The sequence below is a fragment of the Dermacentor albipictus genome, chromosome 6 (genome assembly GCF_038994185.2).
Source record: "Dermacentor albipictus isolate Rhodes 1998 colony chromosome 6, USDA_Dalb.pri_finalv2, whole genome shotgun sequence".
Taxonomy (NCBI): Eukaryota; Metazoa; Arthropoda; class Arachnida; order Ixodida; family Ixodidae; genus Dermacentor; species Dermacentor albipictus.
This window is the reverse complement of record NC_091826.1, coordinates 93,277,637-93,290,286: the sequence shown is the minus strand read 5'-3', so window position 1 is coordinate 93,290,286 and position 12,650 is coordinate 93,277,637. Positions and strand designations below refer to the sequence as shown.

At 45.9% G+C, this 12,650-nt stretch overlaps 1 protein-coding gene across 1 annotated transcript in view; it reads right to left on the bottom strand.

Moving 5' to 3' along the window:
- Positions 1 to 1,956: 1,956 nt before the first annotated feature.
- The window catches only part of LOC135907520 (cytochrome P450 2J4-like), a 103,891-nt gene continuing 93,197 nt past the window's right edge, over positions 1,957 to 12,650 (bottom strand). Inside the window, exons 9-10 of the mRNA XM_065439215.1 lie at positions 11,549 to 11,739; positions 1,957 to 2,570 (exon numbers count right to left, since the gene is read on the bottom strand). Of these exons, the coding sequence (XP_065295287.1) occupies positions 2,392 to 2,570; positions 11,549 to 11,739 (370 nt within the window). The 3' untranslated portion in view covers positions 1,957 to 2,391. The remainder of the gene's footprint in view (positions 2,571 to 11,548; positions 11,740 to 12,650) is intronic.

Genomic DNA, 12,650 nt, shown 5'->3' with positions numbered 1-12,650 from the left:
ACCTTCCCCTTCCTCCTGGGAGACTGCGCTGACCAGCTCAGACCCGCAAGAGCAGCGACGGCTGATCCGGCGGGCACGCGGAGTGGCGCGAGCCAATGGGGAAGTCGCCCAAACTCATGATAAATAAATGTTTTCTCTCTCTCTCTCCCAGTAACGAACGGCATACGCGTTATCAGCATGACATAGCATTCCCGACAGGAAAGTAGCGGGCGCGGCGTTTTCAAGAAAGGTAACGCAATCAAGGCACATGACGCTTATCGTTGTGTGGCAGATATACACCCCAACGGGTGTAACTTTGCCTAAGAGTGTAGTATTTGGTCGTGCGCAAGGCACCAAGGGGAGAAAAGAAAAGGGGCGTTCTACTCTGGTGACTGCTACGTATGGTGCGGCCGCGCGGGTCCTATCTGAAAGCAATCTGCGTTGGTTACAGACTCGATGAGTGCTAATAGCTTTGTGTGCGAAGTGTTTTAGCCACTTAGTTCAGGTTGAAGCAAGAGGAAGCACGAAAGTCAGTTCGCTCGCTGATGCTGCCGCGCTTTCTGACTTCAGCATTTTGACATCGAGTTTCCGAGGTCATCGAGTGAGGTGTGTTCATGTTTGCTTGTGCGCGCGTGACACGTTAGTAAGCGACTATTTACAAGTTCGCACGGCCGATAAAACTACTATCCTTACTTGGTATAGCGGCCTACTAATTTGCTATCGCAATCGATGCTTCGCGTTTCGGACGAGACTGTCACTTTTCTAGAATGATAAATTTTTAATATTCTGTACCAGATTACATAACACATCGATTAGCCTAGAGAATAGGGCTCTGCAATATAAACTAATAATCCCTATTAAACCCACCCCTAAAATATTTTGTCTGAGCTTGGCGCCATACCTAGGAAAATACTTCCTTTCTTTTCCAGCGCAGTATAACCCCCTCCTCTTCCCTGGTACACCTATGCCAATATCTACAGCTCTTCTTTGGGCGACTTCGTGTCTAGGGTGCTAGAGGGTGGCGGGTTCTGGCTGTAGCTCATTCTAGTCTATATTAAAATTTAACGTAATGTTTATTTCAAATGTTTTCATTTCTTTACGACTGCGTATATTTAACCGTAAATCTTATTGTGCTCTTGGACCTCATTGTGTGTCTTCAGTTATGTATGACATCTAATAAATCAATAAAACGTGATTCTGATTCTGACAATAACGCACTTTCCTTCAATCTGATAATGACCTAATTATTACGTGATGCTGAACATGGTAAATGCAACCACATCTTTTTGAAACAAACGTTACCCTCATTGCGCTTTCGCCGTGCTGAAATAGAATCGTCATTGACATGCCAACAGAATTGGCCCACAAGTACAATGTTCATTCGAGCTCGAATTTAGTGCCCAAGAGGCACATTCTATTTCGATTTACTGAATCAAAACGTGTGCTCTCATCTATGCAAGACTTGCATATACGTTACTCTGATCTGTCTACAGGTGAAATATGCGTAAGATGTTTGCAATCTTGACCACAAATAACTGTTTGGCGTGATCTAATGCCTTTCAAACCGTGCCCTCGAGTCTTTTTGTTCCCTGATCGTTCATGATGGACACGTGCGACGGCACTAGAAAGGAACACCAAGCTGGAGGATCAAGCATGCCACCTTCCAAGCGCTCTCGCTTTTTCAATAACTTCATAACCGCACTTAGCTTCATGAGTAGTCCATTCAAGCCTCTTGGGTATTTCTTCGATGACCCTATCATACCTGCAAGGTAAGACCCTTCAGGCTTCGTATAAGCCACATTGTCCCATCTTTCACACCAAGAACCATGTGTGCGTTAAAGCAAAGCGCAAGTTGCCCTACAAAGTAGCAACTGTCGCACATCTTCAACAGTGCGAGGCCTTTTGGAATTCAGCAGGGTGGTTGCTTGGGCGAGCTCCTAGAGCAAATTTAGTGAATATCAGAAACAGACACACACATGCACTGCATTTCCAAGTGGTTTTAATATTCGTGTGAGCGACATTTATGTCAAGATGTGGGAAAAAAACCCGTAAACAAAATAACCACGAGAAAAACTTCTCTTCCATTTAAATTTCACATGAAGTCAAGTAGAATAACATGAAATGAAGGGCACCGGAAGCTAGCGGGTAACGCGAGATAAGCGGAAGTGATCAGGTCAACCAAACTACTAGTAGCTGTGAAAAAAAAACACGAACGCAGTGTCACGCAGTGGCCAGAGGACATCACCACCTCACTGTAGCAAGATAGGAAAGTTCCTTCTCACATAAAGCAATCATGGCCCATGTGAAAACAGCCATCGCGTAAACGAATAGAAGGAGCCATCGCACGGAAGGAACCAGACGAAGTGTACGGAGACAATATTGCTGCTTCCTCAGCTCTTTTCTAAGTAGAGTTTAATCAGAGCGGGGCAGGAAACGTATTTTTGTAGCAGCGTGCTCGTATAGCGGCTGGTACGATCCGATTTGTAAGGTGGTACCTTCTTCTGGAAGGATTCTGAACTTCTGAAGCAGCATGGTCAAGTACAGGAAAACCTCAGCTGTCGCCAAGCTTTCTCCAGGACAGATTCTTTTACCTGCAACAGATGGCGTCAATGATACTCTTACTGATTCGTACCAGAGGAAATTCTCGAACTAGCATAACCTGGTTACAGTAGCTTCGCTTGGCACCCAAATAATAGGTGAGCCCGCATCTTCTTTCTTTTCTTATTTAATTTTCAGCTATCTGGCTCTTACCTTCCATGCAACATTTCTCGTGACAATTTTTCTCAGTGAAATGCATGCACAGAGTTACAGTTACGTACGGAAGAAGGCGGGCACTATATTCCAAGTCGCCTATCACTCAATCATGCTTTCGGCATGGTGGGCATGTTACTCTTGATTTAAAATACAGAGTGAAGTTTTGCGCTAGAGATGCGATCGTATCATATGATGCAAGTTTCACTCACTTTCGGTTACCTGATGTCCGACTTGCATGAAGAAATGTTTGGAAGTAACTGGTCATCATGGTATCATAGTCATTACGCGACGTGTATTGTTATTTGATCACACTCGCCAATTGATTAGGCAGACAGTCCGAAGTTGGGCTGCTTTCTGTTTAGAAGCCTTTCTGAAAATTGCGGCATCCGTAGTTTGCAATAAAATAAGGGCCAGTAGCTCCGATATTTGGAAGTTTCATGTTTCCTGACTCCCGTTTATTCGGAAAATTGCCGACTTGTTTACGTAGGATGCAGCAGCGAGCAGCCAGGGTAGGTGAAACTCAGTTATGAAACTGGCCACGCCTGTCTGGTGTTGAGCGATCGGGTAGTGACCAGACGCTGACCCTATGTCCATAATTATCCGCATTCCGACAACTTCGTTCTTGACGCCTTTCATGCGCTTTCTCCCCACCCCCCTCCTCCTGTCCATTCCCCAATTCCCTTTCTTAAAATTATTTTCCTTTGACCACTGTCGCGTTCTTTAACATTCACCGGGTTGTGGAATGGCACGGCGGCCCTTAACATTCCTGTATTTCCGTTTCTGGCCGTCGCATGAACTTCGAGGCCATTCACCTGCTTGCCCTCCCACCTGCTCGCTGTGGCGGTTTTCTCTGGCCCAGCACCCCGGGCCTTGATATATTTTGTCGTGCGCAAATCAGCATTCTGTAGGTCCTCCTTTCTAGTCCAGTTTTTAGCCCCGTTTTAATTCTTCACAGTGGGTACAAACTAGCCTGACAGCAAGCGTTTCTCAAACTATGAACATGATGAACGGCACGGACAAGGCGAAAATAGGGAAAAAAAAGGGGGGGGGTGCTTACTATGCGTTTCCTAGACAAGCAAGTCGCAAAATTTTAGGAATGCTTTTTTTTCGCGTAGCCTGGTCGACGATTCGGTGACGTACCAGAAATGAAAAGCTCTTCGACTGCGCGAAGGCTTGGAGGCAAGGTTCATGCACGCTCTCGTCCCATCTTTATCTCTGTGTGGAATTTTGAGTGTCGATCCCCCCACAGCAGTTATGGTTTAGACGATGCAGAATGAAGCAGAGGCGCGCAGTGAGTTGGGCCACAATGTTCTCTGCCAGGTAAAGTGGATCGCCCCAATGACATTCTACTCCCTTTCGGACCAATACTAGCACCGCCACTAGCCCTCTCCTTGCTTTCACATGCGAGCTTTTCCTTTCATCCATGTCGTTCTTTCGGAGCCCACCTCCTGAAACTTTCTGTTCAGTGGGAAAAGGGGAGGTTCGTCAGAAAATTTTGGGGGGCCCACAAACCGCCTCCCCTGGCCACGCCAATGATGCACCTTGGTGTGACCCACCGCATGGCACGTGATACACCTCTCATTGTTGTCGCCACAGTGATATCTTAACAGAGTTCAAGGTGAACATAGTGATAACGCGTTGCAAGTATGCTGCCTATTGACAATGCTCAAAGTTGGCTAATGTGCCATTTAGATCGCGGCCAGCAAAGCTATGACAGTTCCATTAAGCTCATCGACCTTTGATATTGCGGCTATATCGAAGCGCAAAGCTTAGTAACGACGCGCTAAGTAGTTTCCCAATCACAATAACTGGTTGAGACCTCGCAGGAAAACCCGAAATCTTGTCACTCGTCTTGAAGAGCACGTTCGCCGTGCAACCTCCAGCGCTATCCCACATACCGGCATGGCGCCAGACGATAGACGGCGCTGTAATCGTCAAACAGCGGCGCCTTCAATAAAATGGTTTGCAGCTAGAGGTGTGCGCCCATAAAGTTCCTCGATGTAGTGCGAAGTGATTTTTTAAAGAGACATGGAAGAGATAAGTGCAATGCCGTCGACGCGTCGGCACGCCGCCACCGACGGTTCTCGCTGCGCCGCCGCCGCCGATATTTCTTGTCGGCGAGAACGACGCGCCATTTAAGTACAAAGATTTCTTCTTTAAGTTAATCCAGCTTCACTTGACATTTTGTCTTGTCTTGTTTAATTCTTTTGCCTGCCTCAAGCATAGGATCTTCTCAAGCAGGGGAGCAATGAATAACACACTACGAACAAAAGTAACTCTACTCTCCACGTGTCTCTGCATGCGTGTCGTCACAAGTTAGCGCAACGTAGGATTCCGGAACTTCCCCTCCAAAAGCATAATATGACGCAACGAGGAGAAACCACTGCTTTGGAACGTCAAAATCACGGCTTGAGGCTAGTGGGCGCTGTAGTTGCGGGTAGATTAGGCGATATGCATCATAGCGGCATTGATGGTAAAGATGCAACTTGTAGCAAGATATAAATTTGTGGCCCCGATGTGTTTCAGAATGCCGGTTGAATGTTTTAACATTATTCAGGCAGTTACATTCGAAGGAGTTTTTCTACCGTTCTACGTGTAAAAAGATGTTTACATGCCCACTGCATGGTGCTGTTTATTTGCAGCTTTCATATAAAAATTTGCATGCAACTGACACCGACAGCTGCAATGAACGATAAGACAGTTTCTTCCTGCAGGTTAAAAAAACTGTTGTTTCTTTCGGAAATATTTGTGCATCCCAGCGATGCCTGCATTTCTACAAATAAAGAGTTAGTTCTTTCAAGTTGGTGATGACGAGTTAACAAATTGAGCAAACTTGTTTTCTACCGCATCTTAACGTGTCTCAGCTGAAAAAAAAAACAAGCACAAAAAATCATCTTGATTCTTTTTTCCTCAGGGAAAAACGATGCTCTAAGGAAAGTTACATAGTGTTGTGCCACACCATGAGCACCATGTGGTGACCACGAGGCTACCACGAGGCGACGGGTGCTGCCATACTACATGCACCACGTGGCTACCACGAGGCGACGAGCGCCCCAATTTCCCCGCGACGAATCGAGAATTCGACACGGGAGGCGACTTCAAAGAGCGCCCAGCCATTTCCGTGGCGCCTTGCCATCTCCCTGACAAATCAAGAATTCGACACCGGCGAGGTCAGCACCCTGCCCCGCCTGGTTCCTGCCGACGAGAACTCGCCCAAATCGGTTCCTGCCGACGAGGAGTCACCGAAGGGATTTAAGGGTAAACCTACCTGTTCTGAGGAGAGAGAGTCGCTTGCAGCCGCTCAGTTGGTCTGATGCGCTCCTACTGCTACCTGTGCGCTATCATCCACTATCTGTATGTACTGCATAAAGTTTTTCGTTTCTTCTTCGTGGAAGCGAGCACGCGCCCATATATGCGGCCACGTAGGCGGCTTTTCAACGGTTGCTGGTGGCTCGGCATATTTAAAACATCCAGCTTCTGGTCATAGGGTCAGCGGAGTTACGCAAATTGTTCGTCCTACAGGCCAGTTGTAATCAGGCTGGGAGCATTTTTAGCTCCTCCTGTAGACCGTTTTATTGAGGGCGCCGTCATATTGCGTCCACAGCGCCGTCTATCACGCGGTATCGTGGTGGTATGTGGGATCGCTCTGGAGGGTGCACAGTGAACGTACTGATGACGACGAGTGGCAAGTTTTCACTTTCTTCTGAAAGGCGTGAATAAGTTTTTGTGATTGGGCAACTTCTTAGCGTGTCACTACCGAGCTTTGAACTTGTATATCACCTCAATAATGAGTGGAAACGGGCTTAGATGCGCTGCCACAGGTCTGTCCGCATTGTAAATATTGGACGAGGGAACCTGAATATGGTTCATGCATAACATACGAGCAACGCGATATTATTGTTTGCCTAGCCTTGAACACTAATAAGGTATATTTCAGGCGAAACAATCAGAGGTGCTTCCGTATGCCATGCGGCATGTCGCACTAGCAAACATACCAATTTACGTAACTAGCGAAGCTCTGAGGAAATACGTTTTGCTAACTTTCGTGCTTTTAAAATTTTTGCTGTACGACTTTCTAAGCATTGTTTGCCTAGGATTTGGGCATCAAGGTTCACAAAATACAACTAAGATAACTCGACCGGAATGGCAATTAGCATGAAATACTCGATAAAACGACCTGGTGACAGTGGCCACAAAAATGTCATGGTCAACCAGATGCACAACGCGTTGAAAGAATATGCAGGAGCTTGAGTATCGAGTGGGGCCTTCGTAAGGACATCTTCCCGAATAGAGAGTGCTGAAGAACGAATTACTCTCTGGAACAGTGACATTATTTTCTGGAGCTGTATAGCGCGCGGTCCGCGGCATCGGCCAGGCAGCTTACCGGTGAGATTTGGAAGCACGAGAAAGGGGTGCACAAGAAAGGGGAACTGGAGGCGAACGGCACAAAGGAGGCATGATTATAGCACCTTGTGCCTGTTGTATCCCCAGAGCACTCTGTGCTTCAATATGGCCGCATTTCGCTTCCCTTTACTGTTATTGTTTTTTCCTCTGTTTCCGTATATCTCTATATATTCCATTGCCTTCGTTTATCCATATACCAAGACATTTATATTCTTTTACCCGAGATATTTCCTAGCCCTGTACTACCCCTGTCTGTTCACTGTTTCTAACAGTTTCTAACACTAAATTTCAAACATAAATTCTCGCCTTCCTGTCCACAGATATTAGCCAGACGTTGCAAATCACTTTGCTTGTTCGCTAGCAACAGAATGTCGTCCGAATAAAACAAACCTGGAAACCGCTGCTCTACTACTGTACCCGCCCGTTTGTATGAGAGTCTAAACCCGATATCGCTTCCTTCTAGAGCCCTCTCCATTCTCACCATGTACATCATAAACAGCAGTGAGGATAATCCTGCCTCAGTCCCTTGTTGATATCAACTTTCTCCTCGCTCCTCATCCCTTCCCATTAAAAGCAAAGGGTATTATCTAGGTAAATCTCTCTCAAACGCTGTAGAAAGTCATCGCCTCAGCCTTCCCTTTCCAGAATATCCCACAAAATGTTGCGCTCTACGTTGTGATACGCTTTTGTAATGTCTAAAAAGGTCTCATATAGCGGTCTGCTTTCTGCTGCTATTTCAATACACTGACTAAGAACAAATAAGTTGTAATCCAAACGCATACATATTCTGACGCCATTCTGAAATTATCCCAAAATTTCGCTATTCTATTTCCATGCTTCGAGCTTTAATTTAATTGCCTGCATTGCTAACTTGTATATTAGCGATGTAATGGTCAATGGTATATACGAGTGAATTCCATTTTTCTCCCCCTGACCTTTATAAATTAAATTCATTCTAGTTTGTCGCCAACTGTCTGGAATTCTTCTATACTTAAAGATTTTTTCCACTGCTTTCGCCAGAGCTTCCTTACTTTTTGGTCCTAGTTCATTAATCAGCCTAACGGGAACCTAGCCTTGTGGCTGTGCGTTTAGGAATTTTCTCTTCGGCTTGCTTCTAGTTGAAATGTGCCAGCACCACCTCCTTTTTCATCTGGTTCTCTTTCGTGCTCTTTTTTCTTCATATACAACCTCGTCATTGCCTTGGAAAGATTCGGCCTTTATTTTTCGGACGTAATTTAATGCCGCTTCCCCTTTCAGTTGGTTTCCATGTTCGTCTAGGACATGTTGTATTGTTGTTGACTTCCTGTCTAATAATTTTTGTGTTTCCAAAATATTCAAGGTGCGCCCTTCTTTTTCTCAAGTATTTCTGACAATGAGCGTTAACTTTCACCTTTATCTTTGCTTGCACCAGTATTTGAACCACAGACTTTTTCTCCCGATACATTTCCCATTAACTGGCCACTTCATCCTGCTGCAACTGCGCCTTCTTTGCCTGCCTGTGCTCTAGGGATGATTTCTGTCGTTCGGCGATCGGCTTCTCGTATCTCCCTGTTCCACCAGCTATTCGGTTTCTTTCTTCCTTTCCAAGGAACCTGTTGCTTCTGTTTCCATATTTCTGTCCTCATTATGCTTAGAAGCTCATTATATTTCCACTCTTTACTTGGCCGCAATGTTCTTCTTCGACTCCAGTGACTATATTTATTATGAGTTCAGCTTTCAAATTTGGACTGGCAATTTTTCACTGCTTGCTCTCTTTTCGAGCTATATATCCCATTTTCAAAAGGATGCGTTTATGGTCATTCCATATGTTGCTCACTCCCTTCGTCCTCACTCCCTTCCTCGTCAATGACCATTCCTCTCCACTTATCATGAATTCCTTCGGTCATCAGAGTGTAATCAATGGTAGGCTGCCGGTTTCCCACTTCCCACGTGATCTGCCCTTCACACTTAGGCCCTGTATTCACGATAAAGAGGTTATGTTGCTCACAAATATCTAGCATTGACTTCCCGTTGTTGCCGGTATAGCCATCTAGATCCTGTATGTGGGCATTCATGTCACCTTACAGGATAATTCCCGCATCATTCCCGCAACCCTTAATATCAGCCCTTATGCATTCCAATAATTCTAGATTTTTCTCTGTGCAATTATTTGAGGTTCAAAAATACGTTACGCCCAGTCAAATTTTTCTTTTCACTCATTGTACCTGATAACGGAAGAAGCTCTTGACATTTTGAATTTACTCTTCTCGCTTTCGCTCCCTGATGAATGACCATTCCGACTCCCCCTCTCTTTCATTCTGACTTGGTCCTGTTGCACCCTTCCCAAACACAATTCTCAATCACTGGCGGCTCTTCCAAGCCTCTAAGATGCATTTCTGTAACTGCATGCACCCCTATTTGGTCTCTATTTAACAGCTCCTTAATCTCTGCCCAATTTTCCTTTTTTCTGCCACCCTGCATGTTGATGTAGCCTATTACATAGTAAGGCCTTGCTTTCCTCGTTTTTCTTTTATTGACGGCGATGCTATTCAGAGATTTCCCTCGGGGACCTTCTTCATTACTACCTACTTTGGCCTCCTGAGCGCCCAAGGGCCCCAAAAATGTAACAGCACGACCAGCAAGTCGCCATCCTACTTCTCGTCCAAGCCTGTAATTGAAGTGGACCCTGTCTCGTTCAAAACCACCACACCCCATCAATTCCCGGTTTATTTCGACAACCGTCGAAACGTTTTTCTGGGCTCATTTTCTCTGTCGCCTCATTAGCAGCCACTACGCATCTTTGCACTTGTACTTTGTCACGTACAGGCACCTCCGGCACCGTGCACACCACGATCTCCATGTGGGGTGACAGCTTGCGCAAGTCGTCTACCGCCTTCCCCAAGCACTGGGCTAATCATGTCCCTTCCCTATTTAGGACGTTATTTAACCTACCTGCTAATATGACAAGGTTGCGCGCGTGGGCATTTTCCGCGAGCTCTGCTTTTGCTCGCTCCATGAGAAAACTCAGTGTCCGCCCTGGAAATGTCACTATCGCCACTCTTTTATCGCCTTTCACCCTCTCCAGAATTGATTCTGTGCATCGAGCAAGTTTGAGTCGCAGGCGATGATCACCATTTCACTCTCTCCTTTCTCTCCCTGCTTCCCTTTGTCCTTTTCCGCGTGATTCGGACTTGACAGGTGGCATTGAGCCCTGCGCTCATGCTTTTTTCAACTGGGGGCCTCAAGATAGATGCCGCTCTTTCCAAATACTTCCTCACGACGTTGCACGCATGCGGCGTACTTTTCTGACCCCTCCTCTCCTGTCACGTCGGGGGACTGCGTTTCATCATCACGACCATTCCGGTTCAAAATGGTGGCCCTGTTAAGCTTTTCCTCGGCTGCTTGAAGTCTTTCTTCCACTGCCTTCCGCGCATCATGCTCCATATTTAGCTCATTTTGGAGGTCTTCGACCTGTTTGAGAAGCTCTTCCTGGAAAGCCTCCATTTTCTTCAGCCTACCATCGACATCACAGTGTGTGCTGAGTGACTCGATTCCCTCTCCATTGTCCTCCGTCCCCTCGACTGCCTTGAGTGACCGCCCGCACACTGCATGGTTTCCCGGCTTTCTTGCCATGTATTGCACGGCTTTTTCAAATGCAAATGCTATAATGCTATGATAACCCAGAGCATGAGCCTTCTAGCAAAAGCCGATACGCACAATATATAAATCCTGAAAATGCCGCAAAGTGATTCTCACCAATGTTTTAAAAGCAATCAATGCTGCATAGACTTAAGGTATGACACGTCTTCGCACGTGTTCAACCACGCGGCCACGCTCTCACTTTCCTACCAAAGCAATATTCCCGATACAAAAGCACACACAGTAAAACCCCTAAAAGCTATTGGGCTCGCCAGTGCCAAGCTACTATTTAAAGCCTATAAAGAATTAACATCCCACCTGGTTGCACGTGTTGAAGCACGTGGCTCTTAAGGACGCTCTGGCTATCCTACAAAACGAAATATACACGAAACACACCCGCGCGCACAAAAATAGAAAAAGCAAAGATACTTACAAATTATAATTTAAAGGCTAAAAACTGAGCAAATAAAAAACAGAAGCAAGCTCACAGCATGCACAAAAAATGTGATTTCGCCGCCGCCACGGAGCCCTGTAAACATACGTCCATCCGCCACAACATCTCACGCTTAACCACCTCTACTGTCGACCATGAGCGCCATCTCTCTGCTACTACCCTGAACGGCGGGAACCTCCAAGGTAATGGGAAAACGAGCAATGCGGTAGGCATCTAGTAAAGGCGACGTTCGTAATACCCTGCTAACCGGGATCTCTAGAATAACGATACGAAATAAAAGCGATTCCAAACGTTCCACAAGGCAAACAAGTCCTGCGTTTACCTTCCTCTAGGACTTACCTAACGAGAAGGTGATTATGTGTGCAGGCCTAGTGGATGGTGCGCTGCCGTCTGGTCCGATAAAGCGCGACGGGTCGAACTTTTCAGGCTCCTTCCAGAGTTTGGTGCTCTGGTGGACGGCCCAAAAGTTTGGCAGCAGCACGGTACCCTTGGGAACGTGGTAGCCGCCAATCACTGTGTCTTCCGCTACTCTGCAGGTGCGGTGTAGACAATGAAAACACAAAGGTTGGCATACAACGCGAAAATGACAGCTGCGCGCCTACGTACACCATACCGCCGTGCTACATGTCTCGTTTCTACTCAGTTCAGCGATCAGTTCCAAAATATCAGCGATATTCCGATGCAACTGTATAGGCCTACACGCTCTGGCGACAAAGCTCGCAACCACACTAGTGACTATGATGGGAGGAAGAGGAGGAGAAAATGTAAAGATTTGTTAGTTTCAACGGAACTATAGATGCAGGCGCAGTATTTTTTAGCCGCTCTATTGCAGACTCAGGCCTTCAGTCCCAACACATTCTTGATGTGCTGCATCAGAAGCTGCCACGCATAATTTATGAGTGCTCGTGTCGAAAAGTTCGTGTCCCGTCCCCAAAGAGCGTCCCTTGGTGCATTTTAGATATGCACTGCAACAGACACGAACAATCGAAGACAAAGCAAGAGACGAAGCCCTGCAGATCGGTATAACTTCCATCAAATTATTTGTTAATTTCACGTCATTCCGCCCGCGGATCCTTCTACGTCACAGACAAGCTGGGCCATAAGGCAAGCTTAGCGATTACGTGTCCGTAACCAGGAAAGTGAACGAATAATCTGATGCCAAGTATTTAGATTACATGGCAATTTTGAATTGTAGAAACACGTAAGTTGAATTTTACAACCATTCTCTTCAGCCGATATGTTTGTTGGTATATGTTTCTAAGTTTGTAATGTTTCTAATTACAAAAGTAACTGATCTATATAATTTGAAAATAACAACATTCCGATAAAAAGCCACAAAAGTTTCTACGAATAATCGAATCATACTTGTTTTAGGGCCAGCAAGTAGAAATAAATATTAGCCACACAATACATCCACCGTGGTTGCTCAGTGGCTATGGTT